At 50.1% G+C, this 22,040-nt stretch overlaps 1 protein-coding gene across 1 annotated transcript in view; it reads left to right on the forward strand.

Moving 5' to 3' along the window:
- STPG1 (sperm tail PG-rich repeat containing 1) overlaps positions 1-18,648 on the forward strand; it is a 51,618-nt gene extending 32,970 nt beyond the window's left edge. Inside the window, exons 6-8 of the mRNA XM_052636182.1 lie at positions 5,018-5,183; positions 16,349-16,539; positions 18,572-18,648. Of these exons, the coding sequence (XP_052492142.1) occupies positions 5,018-5,183; positions 16,349-16,539; positions 18,572-18,648 (434 nt within the window). The remainder of the gene's footprint in view (positions 1-5,017; positions 5,184-16,348; positions 16,540-18,571) is intronic.
- The last annotated feature ends 3,392 nt before the right edge of the window (positions 18,649-22,040 follow it).

Consider the following 22,040-nt stretch of genomic DNA (forward strand, 5'->3'; position numbering starts at 1 on the left):
CCATTGAGTCAGTGATGCTATCTAACTATCTGATGTTCTGCAGCCGCCTTCTCCTTTTGCCTTCAATCTTTCCCAGCTTCAGGGTCTTTTCCAATGAGTCAGCTCTTTGCATCAGATGACCAAAGTATTGGAGCTTCAGCTACAGCATCAGTCCTTCCAATGAATATTCAGAGTTGATTTCCTTTAGAATTGACTGGTTTTATCTCCTTGCAGTCCAAGGGACTCTCAAGAGCCTTCTCCAACACCACAGTTCAAAAGCATCAGTTATTCGGCACTCAGTCTTCTTTATGGTCCAACTCTCACATCCATACATGACTACTGGGAAAACCATAGCTTTAACTAGATGACCCTTTGTTGGCAAAGCGATGTCTCTGCTTTTTAATATGCTGTCAAGGTTTGTCATAGCTTTCCTTCCAATGAGCAAGTCTCTTTTAATTTAATGGCTGCAGTCACCATCTGCAGTGATTTTGGAGCCCAAGGAAATAAAATCTGTCACTGCTTCCACTTTTCCCCCTTCTGTTTGCCATGAAGTGATGGGACCAGATGCCATGATCTTAGTTTTGTGAATGCTGAGTTTCAAGCCAGCATTTTCACTCTCCTCTTTTACCCTCACTGAGAGGTTCTTTACTTCCTCTTCACTTTCTGCCATAAAGTGGTGTCATCTGCATAGCTGAGGTTATTGATGTTTCTCCCAGCAATCTTGATTCCAGCTTCTGATTCATCCAGCCCAGCATTTCACATGAGGTGCTCTGCATAGACGTTAAATAAGTAGGGTGACAATATATAGCCTTGTCATGCTCCTTTCCCAATTTTGAACCAGTCAGTTGTTCCATGTCTGGTTGCTTCTAACTGTTGTTTCTTGACTCACATATAGGTTTTCTAGGAGACAGGTAAAGTGGTCTGGTATTCCCATCTCTCTAAGAATTTTCCACAGTTTGTTGTGATCCACACAGTCAAAGGCTTTAGTGTAGTCAATGGAAAAGTAGATGTTTTTCTGGAATTCCCTTGCTTTCTTTATGATCCAACAAATGTTGCAATTTGATCTCTGGTTTCTCTGTCTTTTCTAAACCTACATCTGGAAGTTCTCGGTTCACCAACTGCTGAAGCCCAGCTTGAAGGATTTTGAGCATGACCTTACTAGCATGTGAAAGAGCACAGCTGTATAGATAGTAGTTTGAACGTTCCCTGGTAAGGCCCTTCTTTGGGACCGAAATGAAAACTGACCTTTCCCAGATCTCCTCTCTATTCCTCTTTTCTTTTTTTTTTTTAAGTTATAAGAACATGGGGAAATACTTCTATCTTAAAGTGTCACTTGAAAAACGGGGGGTGGACTTCCCTGGTGGCGCAGTAGATAAGAATCTGCCTGCCAATGCAGGGCACTAGAGACGCAGGTTCAATCCCTGGCCTGGGGGGATTCCGCGTGTGATGGAGCAACTAAAGCCCACGTGGAACTACTGAAGCCCACAGGTCTAGAGCCTGCGCTCTGCAACAAGGAAGGCACCGAAACGAGATGCTGACATGCTGCAGCACAGAGTAGGTCCGCTCGCTGCAACCAGAGAAAGCCTGAGAGCAGCAATGAAGAGCTAGCGCAACCAAAAATAATTAGTAAATAAACTATTAAAAAATAAATAAAAGCCAAAGGAATACAAATGAAAGCAGCAATAAGATACTGTTCATGCAACAAAAAATAAAGAAGAGCTTTCCAAAAAGAAAAAGGGTGGGTGACACAATTTAATCCGAACTGTGGGCCCAGCGCTGTGAGCCAGCATCTAGTGCACGAGAGAAGGACCAGGAGTAACTACAGCAGAGTATTCACCTGATTTTTTCTGGGCTGTGAGAGCATTAATGCCTTTCCTGCTTGTTTCTGCTTTTTAACATTTTATAATCAAGCATTGCTTTAAACTTTCTGTTTTTGGTAAGGGGAATAAAAATTAAAAAATAAATATGTGTGTAAATGAAACAGGAAGATAATTTGAGAGATATATTGTTTTATTGTTCAGTTGCTACGTTGTGTCTGACTCTGAGACCCCGATGGACTGGAGCATACCAGGCTCCTCTGTCCTCTACTATCTCCCAGAGTTTGCTCAAATTTGTGTCCATTGTGTCTGTGATGCTATCTAACCATCTCATATACCAGTATTATAAATGCTGCTAACTGGACATCTGTTTTTTTTAAATTTAGGGTATATTAGGACTATCTTTTCATGTCATTAAAAACCCTCCTGTGGCTGATTCATGCTGATGTATGGCAGAAACCAACACAAATCTTGTAAAGCAATTATCCTCTGATTTAAAAAAATAAAAATTCTCCTAGAACATCTTTTGTTAATGCATGTGTGCTAAGTCACTTCAGTTGTGTCTGATTCTTTTTGACCCTGTGGACCACAGCCCACCAGGATCCTCTGTCTGTGGGATTATGCAGGCTAGAACACTGGAGTGGATTTCCATGCCCTCCTGCAAGGGATCTTCCCAGCCCCAGGACGGAGCTCATGTCTCTTAGTCTGCTGCACTGGCGGGCGAGTTCTTGACCACTAGTGCCACCTGGGAAGCCCAGATGGTCGTGTAGTATTCCATTATCCAGTGGTGCCATAACTTAAGGGGAAAAAATGCTCCCTTGTTGGAGATTTAGGTTGTTTTAAACTGATTACTCCTATAAATAGAGTGGAGCAAACATCCTTATAGCTCACACCTGTGTACAATTGAGATTATTTCCTTAGATAAATTGCCTAACGTGAAACTGCTAAGTCGAAAGGTATGTAAAATATTTAAGGTTTTTGATATTTGTGACCAAATTGCCCTTCAGCACAGAGATAATCTATCCACCTGTTTCCATGAAGACTCTTCTTCCCTTCACTTTTGCCATCACTATTCCCATTTAAGTAAAATCTTGCTAATAGATCCCATATTGCTGTTTTCAGTGATCTTGCAATGGAAAAGTTGATTTTTTAAAACAAAATGAGCCTTAGGATGTTTAGAAAGTTTCAAATTTTTTTTGCATGCACAATGCCACCATTAATGTAGTTTCCCCCACTTTTCTGGGTTCCCACCTATTTTTAATTCATATGTATCCAGTTGTGCATTGATATAGTACATGCAGTATAGACTGTTAGGCTTTATCTTACTTGTTTTCTCTCACCTTGATTTTCAAGAACACTGCCATGGGCCTCACAGTCCTTGCATTTACTACCCGCAGGGCTGATATTCCACCAAAGTGGGCTTTTCCCCCATAACTGTGCCCTTGTACCTGGACCTTTATGCTCATCACCATGTCTCACACTGTAGCTACTGCTGTGGTGTGTATCTTTAGGCTTAGAGCTTTTCCATCATGTTGAATAATTTTCTCAATTTCCAAGTAATGGGAAACCAGGGTCAAAGTGTGCAGCATTTTGGAGGGCTTCCCTAGCGGTCCAGAGGTTAAGAATCTGGCTTGTAATGCAGGGGACACAAGTTCGATCCCTGATTGGGGAACTAAGATCCCATGTGCCGCGAGGCAAGTACACCTGAGCCCGCAACTACTGAACCTGCTCACCACAACTGGCAAGTCCATGTGGTGCAACTTGAGATCCCATGTGATGCAACTAAGACCTGACACAAATAAGTATATACACACACATGACTTCCCTGGTGGCTCAGACAGTAAAGCGTCTGCCTCCAACGCAGGAGACCCCGGTTCAGTCCCTGGGTCAGGAAGATCTCCTGGAGAAGGAAATGGCAACCCACTCCAGTATTCTTGCTTGGAAAATCCCATGGATGGAGGAGCCTGGTAGGCTACAGTCCATGGGGTCGCAAAGAGTCAGACACGACTGAGTGACTTCACGTTCTTTCATATATTTTTACATATCAATATATAAATATATTTAAAGTGTGCAGCATCTTCAAGGCCTTTGCCTAGTAGTGCTGCTTTGCACCCTGAAATGCCTGCACCCACATACAGGGCTGACAGCTCTTTGGGCTTCCAGGTGGGTCAGTGGTAAAGAATCTGCCTGCCACTGCAGGGGATGCAGGAGACACAGGTTCAATCCCTGGGAGGGGAAGATCCCCTGGAGAAGGGCGTGGCAGCCCACTCCAGTATTATTGCCTGGAGAATCCACCAGACAGAGGACCCTGGTAGGCTATAATCCATGGGGCTGCAAAGAGTTGGACACAACTAAGTAACTAATCCACCAGCTCTTTAGGGGTGAGATTGCTCCCTCTTTACCTCAGCCCAGATCATTCTCTTCTTCCTTATAGCTTTGTGCACAATGTACTTTTATTCTTGAGACAGGGTATGATAGAAATGAGTGGACATTGAAGGCAGATGGTTCTGGGTCCACATAGAAGGTGCTCAATAAATATTTGTGAATTACATAATGAAGAATGATTGGGCTTCCTAGGTGGCTCAATAGTAAAGAATCTGCCTGAAGTGCTGGAGACACAAGTTAAATCTCTCAGTTGGGAAGAACTCCTGAAGGAAGTGGCAACCCACTCGAGTGTTCTTGCCTGGAAAATTCCATGGACAGAAGAGCCTGGCGGGCTATATTTCATGGGGTCCCAAAAGAGTCAGATGTGACTTAGCAACTAAATAACAACAACAACAAACTGCATAACAGTTACTGAACAACAACCGCATTCCAGGAACCTAAAAGGTTCTTTTACTACCGTAGCCTCCCGGTTGTTGGAAGAATTATTGTCCTTAGTTTATACAGGAAGACGCTAGGCTTAGCCTCTGGTTAGATGAATGTCTCTTGGCAAGGTACTGAATGTCTCTGAGTCTGTTTCCTCGTGTTCAGAATGGATGTGCTAATACCCACCTTGCAGGGCTGCTGTGAGGATTAAATGAGTTAAGTCTGTGATGCATGGACACACGTTCTCTAAACGGTGAATGTTATTTTCAGTTATTCCATGTGGACCCGATTACTTGACCATCCTGGAGCGATACTGCCTTATAGTTATTAAATGTATTCTTAGGCATAAGGCACTGCTTTTTATTTATTTGAGAAGGGTTATTTATTCTGTCTTAAAATTTCTTTCCTCTCAGGGCATTATGATGTCAATGAATCCCTTGTGAAGCAGTCGCCAAAAATATTGATGTCTTGTTTCAAATCAAAAACCAACCGTGGATTAAAGCTGACGTCAACAGGCCCAGGACCCGGTTATTACAACCCAAATGGTCATCCCAAAGTTCAAAAAAAGACTCTGATCCCGTGAGTCCTGATTATTCTGATCTTTCTTCTGAAAGGTGTTTCTGGGGAAGGACCCCAACATGGGGGGAAAGGGAGGGGTGTCACAGTTTGGCAGACACAGGCTGGGTAGCTGTCATGGAGTGCTTGTTGACACAGCAGGTGCTCAAGAACTACTTGCTGAGTGCATCGTATTTATTGAGCAACTATTGTGTGCCAGGAACTTAACATCTTCAAAGATCATGACAACTTTATTGTAGGAATGATTGTTTCTGCTTCATAGAGAAGGAAGTCAGGCTTCAGAGAGGCTGAGAGGCTTGCCTAAGTCCACACAGTTAAAAGGAGGTGCCTCTGGGACTCGGGCTCAGGACTGTTTGGATCGTCCAACATTCCCCACGGTGCTGTACTCCCCTGGCGCTGAGATTATTCTATTTTTTAGAAACTCTCCACTGGGGTGGCGGGATATATGGGAGCAATGATGCTCTCATAGTCTTGTACTGATAGGTTAAAAGCCTAGACTCTAGAGTTGGTCAGACCTGCTGCATTTGAACCTTGGCTCTGCTGTTTCTGAGCTGTGTGGCCATCAGCCCTGCCCTAACCCCTCTGAGCCTCCATGCCCTCCACTGTAAAGTGGGGATAATTTATCTGAACATTGCTTTCAGATTGAAAACCAAGTATTGACATAGGAGGTACAAATGGTGACTCAAAACAAATTTTGAACGTGATGACAGGGATTTCTGTTACTGTTTTTAATCTCCCATACATTTAATGTTACTTTCCCCTCAGAGACTCAAAAATTCACAGGGCTTAATATTCCTCAAAATGGGTCTAGAACTTCTAGAACTAAGACCATCAGGGTCAGTCATCCTGTCATTTCTAAGTCCGAACCCCTCCATAATTCTCTCCAGGCAGCAGTGATTGTAGGGAGGGCTGACCAGCGGGGCTGGGACTAAAGGTGTAGCCACCTGGGACCCTCTAGAGAGGTCAGGCAGCTGGTGGGGCCCATAGCCACAGGGGGTCAGAGAAGGTGGGCAGGCCAGGAACACGGCAACACTGGGTCTGATCAGACCATCAGCCCAGGACGAGGGATCAGAGGTCAGGGGTCAGGGAGAGGAGCAAGATGTGAGCCTGCTGTGTCCAACCCAGGACCTGGAGCTGGGACTCAGACCTCAGATGGAGTCCACCAGCTAAGTCCCTGATGCCCTAAGGATCTGGGGTTCTGTAGACATTTTTCACATGCTACAAGGCTTGGGACCGGGAAAGGAAAGTCTCCAAGAACAGGCTCTTTCCAAATGTCAGGGGCTCCCTGCCTCCGGGTTGGCTCGGGCAACACTGCCCCTCAGTGGAGTGGGAGAGAGGGCAGGTTTCAGGGTCAGCAGACCCGAGTGGGGATCACAGCTCCTTCTCTGGCAGAGACTCCTTCTCCCCAAGCCTCCATGTTTCCATGTAATTAAGTGCAGATAAGAACTCCAAAATCACTGCAGATGGTGACTGCAGCCATGAAATTAAAAGATGCTTACTCCTTGGAAGAAAAGCTATGACCAACCTAGACAGCATATTCAAAAGCAGAGACATTACTTTGCCGACTAAGGTCCGTCTAGTCAAGGCTATGGTTTTTCCAGTGGTCATGTATGGATGTGAGAATTGGACTGTGATGAAGGCTGAGCACCGAAGAATTGATGCGTTTGAACTGTGGTGTTGGAGAAGACTCTTGAGAGTCCCGTGGACTGCAAGGAGATCCAACCAGTCCCTTCTGAAGGAGATCAGCCCTGGGTGTTCTTTGGAAGGAATGATGCTGAAGCTGAAACCAGTACTTTGGCCACCTCATGCGAAGAGTTGACTCATTGGAAAAGACTCTGATGCTGGGAGGGATTGGGGGCAGGAGGAGAAGGGGATGACTGAGGATGGGATGACTGAGGATGAGTTGGCTGGATGGCATCACTGACTCGATGGACGTGAGTTTGAGTGAACTCCGGGGGTTGGTGATGGACAGGAAGGCCTGGCGTGCTGCGATTCATGGGGTCGCAAAGAGTCGGACACAACTGAGCAACTGAACTGAACTGAACTGAAGAACCTGTGTTATTAAGTGCAGACAAGAACCAGGGCCTCCCTGGTAGCTCAGCTGGTAAAGAATCTGCCTGCAATGCAGGAGACCCCAGTTCGATCCCTGGGTTGGGAAGATCCCCAGTGGGATGGGCATGGCAACCCACTCCAATATTTTCGCCTGGAGAATCCCCATGGACAGAGGAGCTTGGTGAGCTGCAGTTCATGGGGTCGCAAAGAGTAGGATAGGCTACCCACTCCAGTATTCTTGGGTTTCCCCGGTGGCTCAGTCGGTAAGGAATCTGCCTGCCATGCAGGAGAGGTGGGTTTGGTCCCTGGGTTGGGAAGATCCCCTGGAGGAGGGCATGGCAACTCACTCCAATATTCTCGCTTGGAGAATCCCCATGGACAGAGGAACTTGGTGGGCTGCAGTGCATGATGTTGCAAAGAGTTGGACACAACTGAGTGACTAAGCATAAGAACCTGTGTGGATTAGATAAGAAAGGGCTTGAAAATCGTTCACTCTTCTTATTACAGCAGCTGTTCTTCTATATCCTAGAGAGGGTTTGTGAGGGTAGAGGAGGCGGTTGTTTTGTGGTGTGGCAGCTCAAGCCCCCATCCCAACTCTGGAAGCTTCTTCAGGGAACCCATGAGAGGAGAGGGGAGAGTGCTGCGTGTTCAACTGTCTTCTTCAGAGCTGTGTCATTTGACCTTCATTCGAGTTTGGACGAGTGGTTTGGAACAGTCTCATTTTACGGCATTTGCCTCCGTCGGTCAGCAGGCCCTAGCTGTTTCTGGTGCTGAGCTGGAGGCTTTGGGGAGCTCAGGTGAACAGAACACCCTGCATTCCTTCAGCCAGGCTCTCCAGGAACAACTCCAGAGCAGGGCAGAGGAATGTGCCCCCAAATGCGGGGTGGTAGGGCCCCGAGTTTGCGTGGCCACGCACATCCTCAAGGGCCATCTTTCCAGCAGGGTCAGGGCAGTGCTGCTGGTGCGTCTGGGGGTGGCTCTGGGCCCACTGGCTCTCCGTGATGCCTTCTGAATGGATGGTGCATGCTTACTAAACCTAGGCATTGCTGCACACCATCCTTCTGCCCCTGGCAGCATCACAGTGCACATGAACTTGTTAAGGGCTCTGAGAAGGTCTGTTAAGTTGTTCAAGGCTTTGACAGGTCCTGCAGTAAAGGGACACGTCAGACCCAGTGTCCCTTAAACTTGGGTTCACTCTGGTGACTGGATGGCACCCCAGTTTCTATGGCAGGCTCTGGGGTCGGGAGCTGCCCTTGGTGCCTCCCTGGCACTTTGTTTCTCCATGTGTGAAAAGAGGGGAAATCTTTCCATTTCTGACACTCCATGACCCAGTGTTGCTCATTGTGTCTGTCCCTCAGGAGAGCATCTGTGGCCAGTGAACATGGAGCCAGCCTGGACCCACAGAGGAAGGTCCGGGATATCCTTTTGAGTTGACACGGAAAGGGTGAAATCGAGAAATCCGTAATTTCATTTTTTAAAGCAAAGAGATAAAGCTAAAGCGTGTTGTTGGTTATTCCAAAATAGCATCCATCTGTTGATGGTGGATGATAGAGAAAGGGATGTAATAGAAAGAAAAGATACAGCTGGATATGGTAGTATTTCAGGAGCATCCAAACGCCAGTCTCTCACATTTTAGGAATATCCAAACTCACAGTCTGTCACATTCAAATTCTGTTTCCTTTCCTGTGACCCTGGGGAGGAGGGAGAGGGAGGAGCACCTGTCCTGTCCTGGGGTTGCCAGGCCCCGGAGAAGGTCTGCGTTGTTTCCTCCCCATTAACATTCTGAGACTTTGCTCCGCCTAGCCTCCTCATACTCAGATCCCCAGGGCTGTGTGGGGCAGCGGTGGAGAATCTGAGCATCGTCACCATGTCTCTGTTTTGGAAGCCCGGGGGTCACGTGCATGTGACGGGACGTGGGGGGCCTGTCCTTATTTCTCTTGCTGCCACGTGCATAGTTCCCTGTTCCCGGGTGGGGTTCCAGTTTGCAAAAATGGTATTTTGGGCTCTGCTTTCTTCAGGATGCAGAAAGGACAGGGGAGATGGTCATTCTTGCAGGAGTGGCTGAGCCCATGTCACCGACCCCTGCTGGCCTCCTGAGCTGGGAATGGGCTGAAGAGGCTGTGGCATCGTGGGCATAAGCACAGGCAGGGGCTCAGGCCCCCGAGACTCCTGTCTTCCCCTGGGAGGCTGGGGGCAGGGTTGGGGGTCACTTAACTCCCTGGGAATTCAAATTCACCCTCTGGGAACTGGGGCAAGAACACTTTACTATTTGAAAAGACTCTGATGCTGGGAAAGATTGAGGGCAGGAGGAGAAGGGGACGACAGAGGATGAGATGGTTGGATGGCATCACTGACCCGATGGACATGAGTTTGAGCAGACTCCGGGAGTTGGTGATGGACAGGGAGGCCTGGTGTGCTACAGTCCATAGGGTTGCAAAGAGTCGAACACAACTAGCGACTGAACTGAACTGACACTTTATAATGGGCTTGTGCAGGCATGCTACGTCAATTCAGTCGTGTCTGACTCTTTGCGATCCTATGGACTGGAGCCCACCAGGCTCCTTTGTCCATCCACGCAGTTCACTAGTTCTGGCACACTATAAGCTTTCTATGAGTGTGGCTTGTACTTTTATTGAAATGTGTGAGCAAGTGAGTCCTCTACACTCACCTAACGTTTCTCGAGTGGTCCTGCAGGGCAGATGCTATGCCGGGCCTGGAGGGGTGTTGGTGTGGTCATTTCTGGGCTCCTCAGCTGCAGAACACATCACCAAGCATCTCTTTGCTATGGCCACGTTGCTGACTCAACAGCTAAGAGGATTTCGCAGCTCCCAGGGGGTCTTTGGAGGAGGCGCATCAGCTAGGGCTTCATTTCTTCAGGTCTTCAGTATCTGTCACAGTGATGACTCAAGGGCTCAGGGTGAGTCAGGGTGAGGGCTTTTTGGAGATCAAAATAGTTCCTCCTGGGTGCTGCCTTCCAACTCACGCCAGCAACCAGGTGAAACACCCACTGACATCTTTCTAACCCTTGATCTGCTTCCTGGAGTTTTTAAGCCACTGGTTTTGCTCAGACACGCTGTCCTGTCACAGCCAGAGCCGAAGAATCAAGCCCCGTTGGCCCTGCTCCAATTTGGGTAATTACGTTGGACCCACCCAAAGTTCCCCTGGGATTTTCAATTAGATATGGGATGCTTCTTCCCAAGCGGCTGTAATCTGTCACCCGCTACCCTGTTAAGCAGATACCACATTCCACCCTAGAGGCAATCGGCTGCCCTTTAATGATGAGAAAAAATTGCCCCTTTATTCCTCCCGACCCTGGGAATCCCTGAGGCAGAGTGCATCTATGCCTGGGAGTGTCCCGAGGGTCTCCGATGCCCTCCCCCAGTGACCCGCTGAGTCGTTCTGGGAGACATTCATTATTCTCAGGGTGATTTGCAAATAGCTCACATTGGAAGCTGCAAACACAACTTAATCCAGTTGTGGCCAACTCAGAGCCTTTGATAGATGTTTTCTTTCCACCGGGCAGAACCAGATTGGCTTTTATAGCTGGGTGATGAGGCTCATAAAAGCCCTGGTCACAATGCACTGTGGCTGCCCTGGGCTTGATCCAGTCTGACCCTGGTGATTTGCCCAGCCCCACAGTGACACAGAAGGACCAGCCCTGGGTGACGATAAAACCGTCAGGCGGGGTTTAGATGCCTGGGCTCCCCTGCTTGCTTCAACCCCCCTGCTTTTCTCGGCAGTCAGGCAAATGTTCTCAGGAATAGGGACCAGGGCCTCAGAGATGGATAAGACACCAGGCGTGCTTGCTAAGTCGCTTCAGTCGTGTCCAACTCTTTGGGACCCTATGGACTGTAACCCACCAGGCTCCTCCATCCATGGGATTCTCCAGGCAAGAATACTGGAGTGGGTTGCCATGCCCTCCTCCAGAGGATCTTATAAGGCACCGTTCCCTCTGCTAGAGAGCTAGGAAAGTCAAAAGCATAGAAAAGCTACTGTGTTTCTTGCAGAGAAGAATGGCTGCTGTGTTCTGAGGGGCCAGCCACGCGGTGCTCAGAGCTTTCACATTGTCTAGTGTTCTCTAGCTCCATCACTGGTCGGGATGGTTACACAGAGTTCACAGAGGATCCAGACTCACTCAGGAGGTGGAGCAGAGAATCCAGGTCTCTCTCACTCCAAAACCCATGCTCCTCTGTGGAGCCAGGGAAGGAAGGTGGGAAACGGGGAGGAAAGTGGCTGGGAGAGTTTCCCTGGAGGAGGTGAGAAGCGAAGAGGGGGTCAGAGTTCCCAGGGAAAGGAGGTGCTCCTGGAAAACAGACCAGCACAGCAAGGCCTGGAGTTGTTGGATAGCGCTGTGCTGGGTGTTTCTGAGAGGTGACCTGGGAGTTAGGTGGCATTGAGAGGCCATAGGTAGGAGTTTTCCTGTCACTCTCCATCAGGGTCTGTAAGGGGGATGGTCAGAAACCCAAGCGAACAACCCAGAATTGATGGGTGGATGGAGGCTTGAAGGCGGTCCAGGGCCCAGCCTCTGGCTCCTTGTGCCCAGTCCTGGCTTGTCCCACTTCCAGGCTTCTGCACCTGCTCTTTCCTCTGTAGGAAATGCCCTCTTCTCAGGAGACACAAGAGACATGGGTTCGATCCCTTGATTGGGAAGACCCCATGGAGTAGAAAATGGCAACCCACTCCAGTATTCTTGTCTGGCAAATCCCATGGACAGAGGAGCCTAGAGGGCTCCAGGCCATGGAGTCACAAAGAGCCAGACATGGCTGAGCGTGCACACACTGAGCGTGCACACACTGAGCATGCACACACTGAGCGTGCACACACTGAGCATGACTGGCTGTCCATGCTTTCTACCCAAAGAACTCCTGCTTACTTTTCAGGGCAAATGTTACCTCTTCTAGGGGAGATTTCTGGGTTCACCCAGTTGGAATCTATTCTAACATTTCATGTTTTAGAAGATGATATGGTTTTTGCAGTAGTCATGTATGGATGTGAGAGTTGAACTCTAAAGAAAACTGAGCCCCGAAGAATTGATGCTTTTGAACTGTGGTGTTGGAGAAGACTCTTGAGAGTCCCTTGGATTGCAAGGAGATCCAACCAGTCCATCCTAAAGGAGATCAGTCCTGGGTGTTATTTGGAAGGACTGATACTGAAGTTCCAATACTCTGGCCACCTGATGCGAAGAACTGACTCATTGGAAAAGACCCTGATGCTGGGAAAGATTGAAGGCGGGAGGAGAAGGGGACAACAGAGAATGAGATGGTTGGATGGCATCACCGACCTGATGGACATGAGTTTGGGTAAACTCCGGGAGTTGGTGATGGACAGGGAGGCCTGGCGTGCTGTGGTCCATGGGGTTGCAAAGAGTCGGACAGGACTAAGTGACTGAACTGAACTGAGCAGCACTCATTCATCTTCATAACAGCCCTGGGTGGCAGGTATTATTATCTACTGCTTTACAGATAAAGAAATTCAAGCTTAGGTTAAGAGAGTTTTCTAAGGATGCACAGCTAGTGGACGGGGAGGTGGAGATTCAGACTCAAGCCTGTCTGAGTGCAAAGCCTGTGCTGCCTTGAGTCATCACCAGTTGTGATTGTCACTAGCAGTGGACTGTCAACCCTAGGGAGCATTCAGGGTCTGTGTCTTAGCCCACTACAGTCAGGACTCCCCAGAGTGTTGGCACAGAGCCATATATGGGGCTGACGCTCTCCAAAGATCCACAAGTTGAGTTGGTGGGGCCAAGCCTCTCCTGGACACGTGGATGGAGGGGAGGGTGAGGGACAGCTCTCACTCACTCTCAGCAAGAATCTGGTGAGAGACTGATCCCACCCGCCCAGCCCCCTGCAGGCCATTGCTGGTCAGGAGAGTAGACACTTCAGTCTACTCAAAGAACTGGGCTCGGGGTGACCCAGACCCATGGGGTGACCTCATATGGTGGTTGGCCCATTCCAGCTCTAACTTCCAGGAATCATGATGCCAGTCACACACTCATCAAACTCCTGAAGGTGCTCAGAACAACTAGACTCCAGCTTTTATTAATAAGGCGAGAGTGGTGGATCACACTATATATAATCAGTTCTTCCATGCAAACTGGAGGGAAAGAAAGGAGGCAATGTATGTTTTTTTTCAGGCACATCTGTGATTTTTATTTTGCATAAATGTATATGCTATTCAGGCAACTCCTAGTATATAAAGATGTATATACTTCCCTAAAATGGCTAGTGGCATAGTCCAGCCTCAGGTTAGACCTGGTAGAAGTGGTTGGGCTAAGCTATTCCCTCAAAATGAGCCCCGGGTTGTGTTGACATTAGTGAGTAAGGCTGGGAGGTCACCTGGCCCTGTGGGAGGTGTGATCTGGGGGAAGTTCAAACTTTGTTAAGACTTTTATGTTCATTTTCAAACTTCATGGACTAATTTAGCTTCTTGCTATGGTTTTCTTCAGTTAATTTTTTTTAACTTTTAATTTTGTATTGGGGTGTAGCCAATTCACAAACAATGTTGTGATAGTTTCAGGTGAACAGCGAAGGGACTCAGCCATATATATACATGTATCTATTCTCCCCCAAACTCCAGAAGGCAATGTATTTTTCCTCCTTTCCCCGTGGACACCTTTATTCTAAATACAAGCATCCAAGCCAGCTGTTCCTCCTTCCCAAGATGTGAGCCTCAGGTAGGCTGCCCATAGCACCCCTTCCACCCCCTGGCAATGGGAGTGTCCACCCTGCCTCAAGGTAACTCTGGGGTCCCCTAGCCTCACTTTCAGAGGCTCTGTTGCCCATGTGGGATCAGGCGGCGGGCAGTGGTACTGAAGGGGATGGCAGGAATAACAATGACTCCTTTTACTGAGCACGTACTGTGTGCTGGCGCTCTGCTGGGGGCCTGACATAGCTTTTCTCCAGTCTTCCGTCCCCTTATAAGGGGGGAACAGAGAGGTCCAGGGACTTGGCTGACTGGCATTCCAACTCAGGCCTATGTGACTCCGAAAATCAAGAACACCCCTCTGCCAAGAGGCCCTCTGCACCTGGCTAGGCACCAAGACTTGAGTTCCAGAGCCGGCACGACTCCCCACCTGCTCTGTCATATCGGGTGACTTACTTCCTGTCTCTGGGCCCCAACTTCTTTAGCAAAATAAGGTTGGATGAGACATCTCTAGGTCACCTATAGTTCTCCGAGTCTAAGAACAACTCTCTTCAGAAGATGTTGGCCAAAGAGCACCGGAATTCCAGCGCTGGGGATCCTAGCCCCTCTTCTGTTTGGATGGGTTGACGTCAAGCTGGGGTGCATCTCCCGGGGCCACTCAGGGCTCTGAGAAACCTCTCCTATCTTTTGGTGCAAGACCTGAGGAGAAGGTGCAAATGCGAGGTGGGAGTGAGCAGCCCTTCTATGGCATGGCTGGGGAGTAGAGGGGTCCTCACTGTAATCTCAGGGTTCCTGGGCAACCCAGTGGCCCTCTTTGGTTTTCTATTTTGTTTTTTTTTTTCACCTGTGCTCATTACCTGAGCGCTTTTCTCTTTTTATTCTTTTCTTTCTATTTGTTTGGCTGTGTCAGGTCTTCGTTGTATCATGCGGGATCTTTCCTTGGGGCGCGTGGACTCTTGTTGCGGCGTATGGGCTTCAGAACGCCTGGGCTTAGTTGCCCTGTGGCATGTGGGATTTTAGTTCCCCAGGGAGGGGCCCACATTCCCCTGCCCCAGTGGGACTATTTGAATCAAGGCCCAGTGGGAGGTCACAGCTTAGAGGTTATCATGTCCAACCCCCTCATTTTACAGATGGGGAGACTCAGTCTCAGAGTGAATTAGAGTGAGGGGTTCAGGTACAGGTTTCATCTCTCTTTATTCTCTCAATCACAGGCTTTAGAAGACTCCCTTTCCTGAAGGACGGGGAGACAGAACTAAAACCAATCGAAATCTCAATTGTTGGTGATTGTTATCCAGAGGTCTCTTGATTTCCAACCCAGTGTTTCTCCACTCCTACCTCCTGCCTTGCCAGAAAAACATTGAATATGTTTGTGAAACATCAATGCTAGGGCAACCTCTAATCTTGGGAAGGCAAACCTTTGGAATTCTGGGTGCCTATCCCATTTCCTGGCCATGTAGGCATCACAAGAGGCTCACTAATGTTCTTCCCATTGAGCCCAAGTGAGGCCTTAGTTTTTTTTTTCCCTGTTAAAATATTAGTTTATTTCATGTCTTTGCTGTGCCCAGCAAATTATGTCAGTTATTTTTAATCCCACTTAGAGACGTTTAAATTTATTTTAGAAGAATAAGTGAAACCAACCCCGGCAGGGCTTGTCCATATCAGTTTATATCTCCAGTCAATCTGCGTTTTGTTCTGATCAAATGTGTTTTTAGAATTTTTAGCATGAGGGTAAAAGTCCCTTTAAAAATTAGATGGTAAATTGAAAGACCGATAAAGCTGTTAGTCTTAAAATATACATGCTCTTTGGCACTTCTTGGTTCTTACTGTGGGAATGGATGAGGGAAGGAAGCATGAAGTTGGAACAATTTAAAAGCGGTTTCCAGAAAACTCTCTCTCGTTTAAAAAGTATGTTCCTTGAAGGTGCACTGTGCGTCCACCCTGTACTTTTTTCACATTTCAGTTTTGCCATTAAGTGAAGGGCTGAAGCAAGGGCTAGGGCATGTGGTTTAGAAGGAAAAGTTAATCCCTCCCTCAGCTAGCTGTTTAACCTAATGGAAGCTTTCTCAGTTCCTTACCCTGAGCTCCAGCCAGGCACGACCACGTGATCAGAGCTGGCCCATGGCTTTGATGCTTTCTGCCTTTCCTGATCAGCTCGATGACATCAACCACCCTCAGCAACCCTGTATACCGGGCTCTCGCTCTGTGCTGGGCCCTGTCCTGACCACCATGTGTTAAGAGCATCATCTTGTTTACCCCTGACAACAAGCCTATGGGGTAGGTCCTATTGTGATCACCCTCGTGCAGGCGAGGAGACTGAGGTCCAAGGCCCCCAGACCACTGGCAGTGGCGCCGGAAGCAGAAACCGGTCTCCTACGCCGCATCCAGTCCTCTTGTAGAGCCTCAGCGCTACAGCTAAAACCTGCCACTTCCTCCGCAGACTGACTTAGTGACACCTTCCCGATTTGTCTTTTCTAAAGGAGAAACCCCATCCTGAACTTCTCTGCCCAGCCTTTGCCTCTGCCCCCGAGGCCGCCTCTGCCAGGCCCCGGGCAGTACGAGATCGTGGACTACACGGGGCCGCGCAAGCACTTCATCTCCAGTGCGTCTTTCGTGTCCAACACCAGCCGGTGGACAGCGGGGCCGTCCCAGCCAGGCCTGCCCGGCCCAGGTCAGAGGACTGCTTTCAGTGATTGTAAAAACTAAACCTGGACTTGTCTGTCATTCCTGGGCCTTCAAATGCCACGGATTTATAGGCTGTTTGCCAAACAGTTTACAGGGGTTAGAGTGGATAGAGAAGACTTTTCAGCTTACACTTTCAGAGCAGGAAAGATTTTTTTTTTTTAAGGTGAAAGGGCTCTTAGAGATGATCCAGGCCAAGGATTTGTAACTGAGAGCTGTGAATGTTCAGGGGCTTCCGTGGTGGCTCAGTGGTAAAGAATCTGTCTGCCAATGCAGGAGATGCGGGTTCGACCCCTGGGTTGGAGAAGGTAGTGGCAGCCCACCCCAGTATTCTTGCCTGGGAAATCCCATGGGCAGAGCATCTAGTGGGCTACAGTCCATGGGCCGCAAGAGTCGGACATGACTTAGTGGCTAGACAACGGCGACAACAGGAATGTCGTTTTCAAGAGGCAAAAAGATGGGCTGTAGGGGGTCTGTGACCTTGAAATTGCCTGCAGATTTGGAGCACACAGACATTATTTTCTGGGGGAAAGAGCCACAGCTTTTGTCTAAAAAGTTCATGTTCTTAAAAATGTTTAAGCTGTGGTTCTAATCTGACGGGGTCACTTCCCAGATGGGGAGAGCCCAGAGAGCAAGGTGTCACAGCCCGAGGAGGAGTGGCAAGGCCGAGACCCAGACTCTCTTCCCTTGATGCCTTATCTGTCTTGAAATAAACCAGGGCTCCACCTGAGCAGCTCTTTCAAGCCACCTAGTTCTGCTCCCTTGTACAGGTGAGCTTGAGTGGTGGGACCCGCTTACCCACCCCCCCCCACCTAAGATCTGCCTGAGAGCTGACAGCCGGGGGACTTGCTCCAGCGGGTGGTCTGCACTGCCCCCGCCACCTACTTGTAGTTCTCAGTGGAGCTCTTTAGCCATTTAGGGCCCCCATGATGGCAGAGTTGATGGCATTGGGGACTGACAGGTGGGCTGGTGGGCAGGTGACATGGGAGGGGGACGGCAGGACTTCGGGGACTGCCAGGCCTGTGAAAGTCAGTCTTCCAATGAGTATCTCTGAGGCTCCCACCCTAGGGAGGCAAAGATGACTCAAGTCTGGTGCCAGCCCCCAAAGGCGTCCCCATCCCTCCACACACACAGGTGAGTAAAGTGTAAGGTAGACCGGACAGGAAGAATGCATTCCCACGGCTCTGTCCCTGGAAACATAGTGAGAATCAAGCCAGTAAGACGGCAGAGGTTCGACCTTGGGCTCATCTGGCCAGTCCAGGCAGAGCTCGGCTTGGTCCGGCAAGTGTACTAAGGTGCCGTGTGAGTGGTGAGCGTGAGGACCCCGGGGACAGCAGGATCCTGGTCTGCCCCTGCTTGGCCCGGTCCTCTAGGAGCCTTCTCTGAGCATCTTCTCCATGCTGGTGCCTGGAGCGCAGGTGCAGGCTCGTTCCTGCTGCTGTGTTCCCCTAGGCCAAGGTGGGCTTCCCCGCGGGGGCCCCCGCCTAAGCACCTGCAAACATCTGCCTTCTTGGCTTCCAGTGTATGCAGACCTTCCTAGAGAGCCATGGTAGCTTCCTGTCAGCGGCTCCCTCATGAACCAAATCTGCATCAGTGTAAGAGTTTCCAGTCACCCCAGCTTGTGGTTCCCAAGCCCTGCGTGATCCTGGCTGCTGTTATCAGGGTTTTTTTTTTTTTAATTTCTGAACTAAATCAAAGCAAAACCCTGTTAAGCTGACCCTCAGCTTCTTTAAGACTATTGCTCTCCTCATTCCGCAGCCCCCCCTCAAATTTTATACAACTCTTTTGCAAATTTTCTTCTGTTAAAGAAGCTAGTGAGTTGAAGAAGGTGGGAAACCAGAGTTTGAGTCCCACCCCGGCCAGTTTCAGAGCCTGACAACCTTGGGCCAGTCCCTACCTCCCTGGCTCCCCACAATGTCAGGTGCAAGGGGCCTGATCAGGGGTCCCGCCCTCTCTGACACCAAGTGTAAGGGCCTTGAGGACTGGCCTTTTCTTTCTCAACACTCTCTCTCTCTCCACAGCCACGTACAGGCCGGAATTCCCTGGCAAGCAGTCCTTTCTCTACAATGAGGACAACAAATGGATCCCAGTGTTGTAGTCGCCACATTCGAGCTCAAGGAGACCCCCAGCCACCCATCCAGGCACCCCAGGGGGTCAGCAGGGAGTGCCCATCTCGTGTGTATGTGCCAGCTGGTGGCACGGGGTGGCCTTGCCCCCTTCCCCTCATCCCTTGCCTGCTGTTGCAACCGGACTGCCATGCTTGTCCTTGTCCTGAGCTGCCCCCTGGAGTATGGAGACCCCCGCCCACCCCGCACTGAGCCCCGTGGATTCCTGAGCAGAAGCAAGGGGTGGACAGAGCCCCCGCCTCGGTCACTTCACCCCTCGCATCCGTCCAGGCTGGCTCTGCACACCTCCCCGCTCAGTCGCCAGCAGCTCGCGAAGCTTGGCCTCCAAGAGGAGGCCGCCGCCGGCCAATGCCCCATCCTGAAGCCTGATGCTGAGCCGGGGCCCTGCGGCCGTGGCCCCGGCATTCTCCCATCCTTTGGCCTTTGACCTCCACATCCCTCCCGGAATTCTAGGGGCCAGGAAGGCCCAGAGGCACAGTGACAGGGACCTGGAGGGGTTGCCTGGCCCTTGTCCCCCAGCTCAGGCCTCATGTCTCACCTCAGGGAGAGCATGGCAGCATCACCGTGGTCTCGTGAGCTCATCACCCGCCCTCAGGGGAGGCCAACCCATCCGTTTATCGGCTCTGTGCCCAAGGGGCAGGTGCAGGCAGGACCGTCTGGGGCCAGAGTCCCGGGCTCAGCGGTTCTGCGGGGCGCCTGTAGGTCCTTTCACCCGGCTTTCCCCTTCCCTGGCCCGGTGTCTGTCCCCCTCACCCCTGCTCAAGTTGAATATGATCTTGACTGAACCTTTTCGGGCCTGCCAAGTCAGCCCCCCTTGGCAAGGAGAAGGGATTCTCAAGGAACCCAGGAGGACAAGAGTTAACCACACAGCCCTCCTTCCCTAGCCGTCCCCATGGCTTTGCCTTTTGTAAGTGGAAGCCCCCTGCGCCCTCTTCTACACCTCCCGGTGCCCCCGCTTGCCCTTGACTTTCTCCTCAGACTTTGCTCTGTGACTTTTAGCTCGGAACTGGCCACTGACTATTTCTCCTTTCAGGGAAGGGCTGCTGAGGAAGAGGGCAGGAAGAGGATGGAACAGCGTGTCCAGTTAAACCGAGTTCTCATTTCTCACAAAAGCTGGCCTTGCTGTAAACCTTAGGTTCCCGGCAAGCGCCCCACTGCTCTGGATGACCAGGAGGCAGCCTGGAATGTGGCCCCAGGAGCGTCCAGGGTCTGGACCTAAAGGCAGACACCTTGTGCTGCATCCACTCTGGTCCTAGCTTGTCCTAGGGGTCAGGTTGGAGCAGAATTTGGAGGCTCAAGGTCAAGCACTTCCAGGGCTGGGTGGGCAAGGCAGGGAGTGAAACAGGTGAGGTGAGAGGAGGTCCTGGAGCTGAGGCCAGTGTCCCTCTAAAGGCCTGCTACCTATCGCCAGATCTGCAGATTCTTCAGGAGAACCTGGGAAATTTTGAAACCTGAAACTTCTTGATTGGAGATGTTAACAACCTTATTTCAATTAAAAAATTTTTATTCAGGCTAAAGGAAACTCTTTTGCAGTCATCAGTTGTCCACTTGGGCACTAGGAATTCTGGAAGACCCCTTTAAGGCTGACACTTAAAGCCACACCTTTCTTTGACTCTTGACAATATGGCTGGACCTAAAGGCCTTGACTTTTAGGTCCCTCTGACCCCAGGGATCCTTAGCTGGTCCCTGGGCTGGAAGCAACCAGCCCTGGGGTCCCTGCAGGCTGAGGCTGGTGGGACTGCATGGAAAAGAAGACCGGCTGCTCCTGTCGGGGACACCTGGGCCTACGCCGGGTGCAGGTGAGGACTGCCTCTGTAGAAATTCCTGGCAGTGGGATCAGGAAAGTGGGCACTCTGGGAGGAGAATGGCAGGGGCACCGTCAGGGCTGCTCTTGGCCAGGCAGAACCTGTGTTCCATAGAAGACAGGGCTGGAGCTGAGACCCTGAGTTCTGAGGGTGTGTCTGAGTGGTACCCAGCCTCTCTGGAGATGTCGTAGGCTGCTCATGGCTCCGTCCAGCCCCAGGATCCCCAGGCCCCAGCTGTGTGGTAGGATTACATCGGGAGCCGTTCGAGAGTCACATGGCCCAGGCCCGAGCCTCACAGTTCTGATTTAACTGACTTGATGTAGGGTTTGGGCTGTGGTATCTTTGTGAAAGTTCTTGGTGTGATTACAAAGAGTAGGATACACTGATATTTTAATAAAGTGTTTTCCAAATTTTAATGTGCATGAAAATCACTTGGAGATCTTATTCCAAGATTCTATAGACCTGGGTGGGGCTCGAGAGCCTACATATCTTTTTTTTAAATTGATATATAATTGAAATAAAACATTGTACTAGTTTTAGGTGTGTTTTGAACAAGCTCCCAGGTGATGCTGATGCTACTGGTCCATGGACCACACTTAAAGTAGCAAAGGTCTGTGCTGAGTCTCTCAGTCGTGTCTGACTCTTTGCGACCCCATGGACCATAGCCCACCAGGCTCCTCTGTCCATGGCCTTCCCCAGGCAGGAATACTGGAGTGGGTTGCCATGCCCTCCTCCAGGGGGTCTTCCCCACCCAGGGATCGAACCCAGGTCTCCCGCATGGCAGACGGGCTCTTTACTGACTGAGCCCCCAGGGGAGCCCAAAGGTGCAATGAATACTCAACTGTTGAACTCTCCATCTGGCCCTCCATGCATTCATCCATCTGCCTGTCAGCTTACTTGTCCTCCCCTCCCTCGCTCCTTCCTTCTCCTCACCTCCTCACTACTCCTTCATTCCCTCTCTCCCCTTGCTCACTCATTATCTACCACGCGAAGCTTCCTACAGGCAGAGGATGGCATCTCTACCAGCTGGCTTTATACAGTGACCCATCTTTGGAGAAGACTTACCTTCATCCTCTTGCCTTTTCCACTCTTTGAAGGAAAGGCAAACCCCGAATGGCCGCTGTCGGGCTCAGGAGCTGCCCTTTGCTCCCTGATGTTCTTTGAGGGCAGGGCAGCATTTCCTCAAGGCTTCCAGGGTTCTCTTTCTTTGAGTTCCCAACAGCCTTCCTAAGGCACTGACTGCCTTGTCTCTCCGTGTGGAAGGGCGAGCAGTGGGCCTCAGAGGTTTTGCTGGAGGCAGTGAAGGGCATATATGCGGAGCCCCGGGACCCACTCCTGAGCTCAACAGCAGGCTGTGCCCTGGCCCCCACGGTTCCCTGTGTGCCTGAGTCCCTTCCAGACCCTGGCAGGTTTCAGAGGTGGTGAGGTCTGTATAAGCACTGATACCACAATGTGCACTCAAGGTCGGGGTAACCACTGCTTTAAACCTCTTTAAAGCAGTGGTTCTCAACCTTGAGTGCACAGTGTGGTATCGGGGGATGCGGGGTGGGTACTTTAAA

Source organism: Budorcas taxicolor, chromosome 2 (genome assembly GCF_023091745.1).
Source record: "Budorcas taxicolor isolate Tak-1 chromosome 2, Takin1.1, whole genome shotgun sequence".
Classification (NCBI taxonomy): domain Eukaryota; kingdom Metazoa; phylum Chordata; class Mammalia; order Artiodactyla; family Bovidae; genus Budorcas; species Budorcas taxicolor.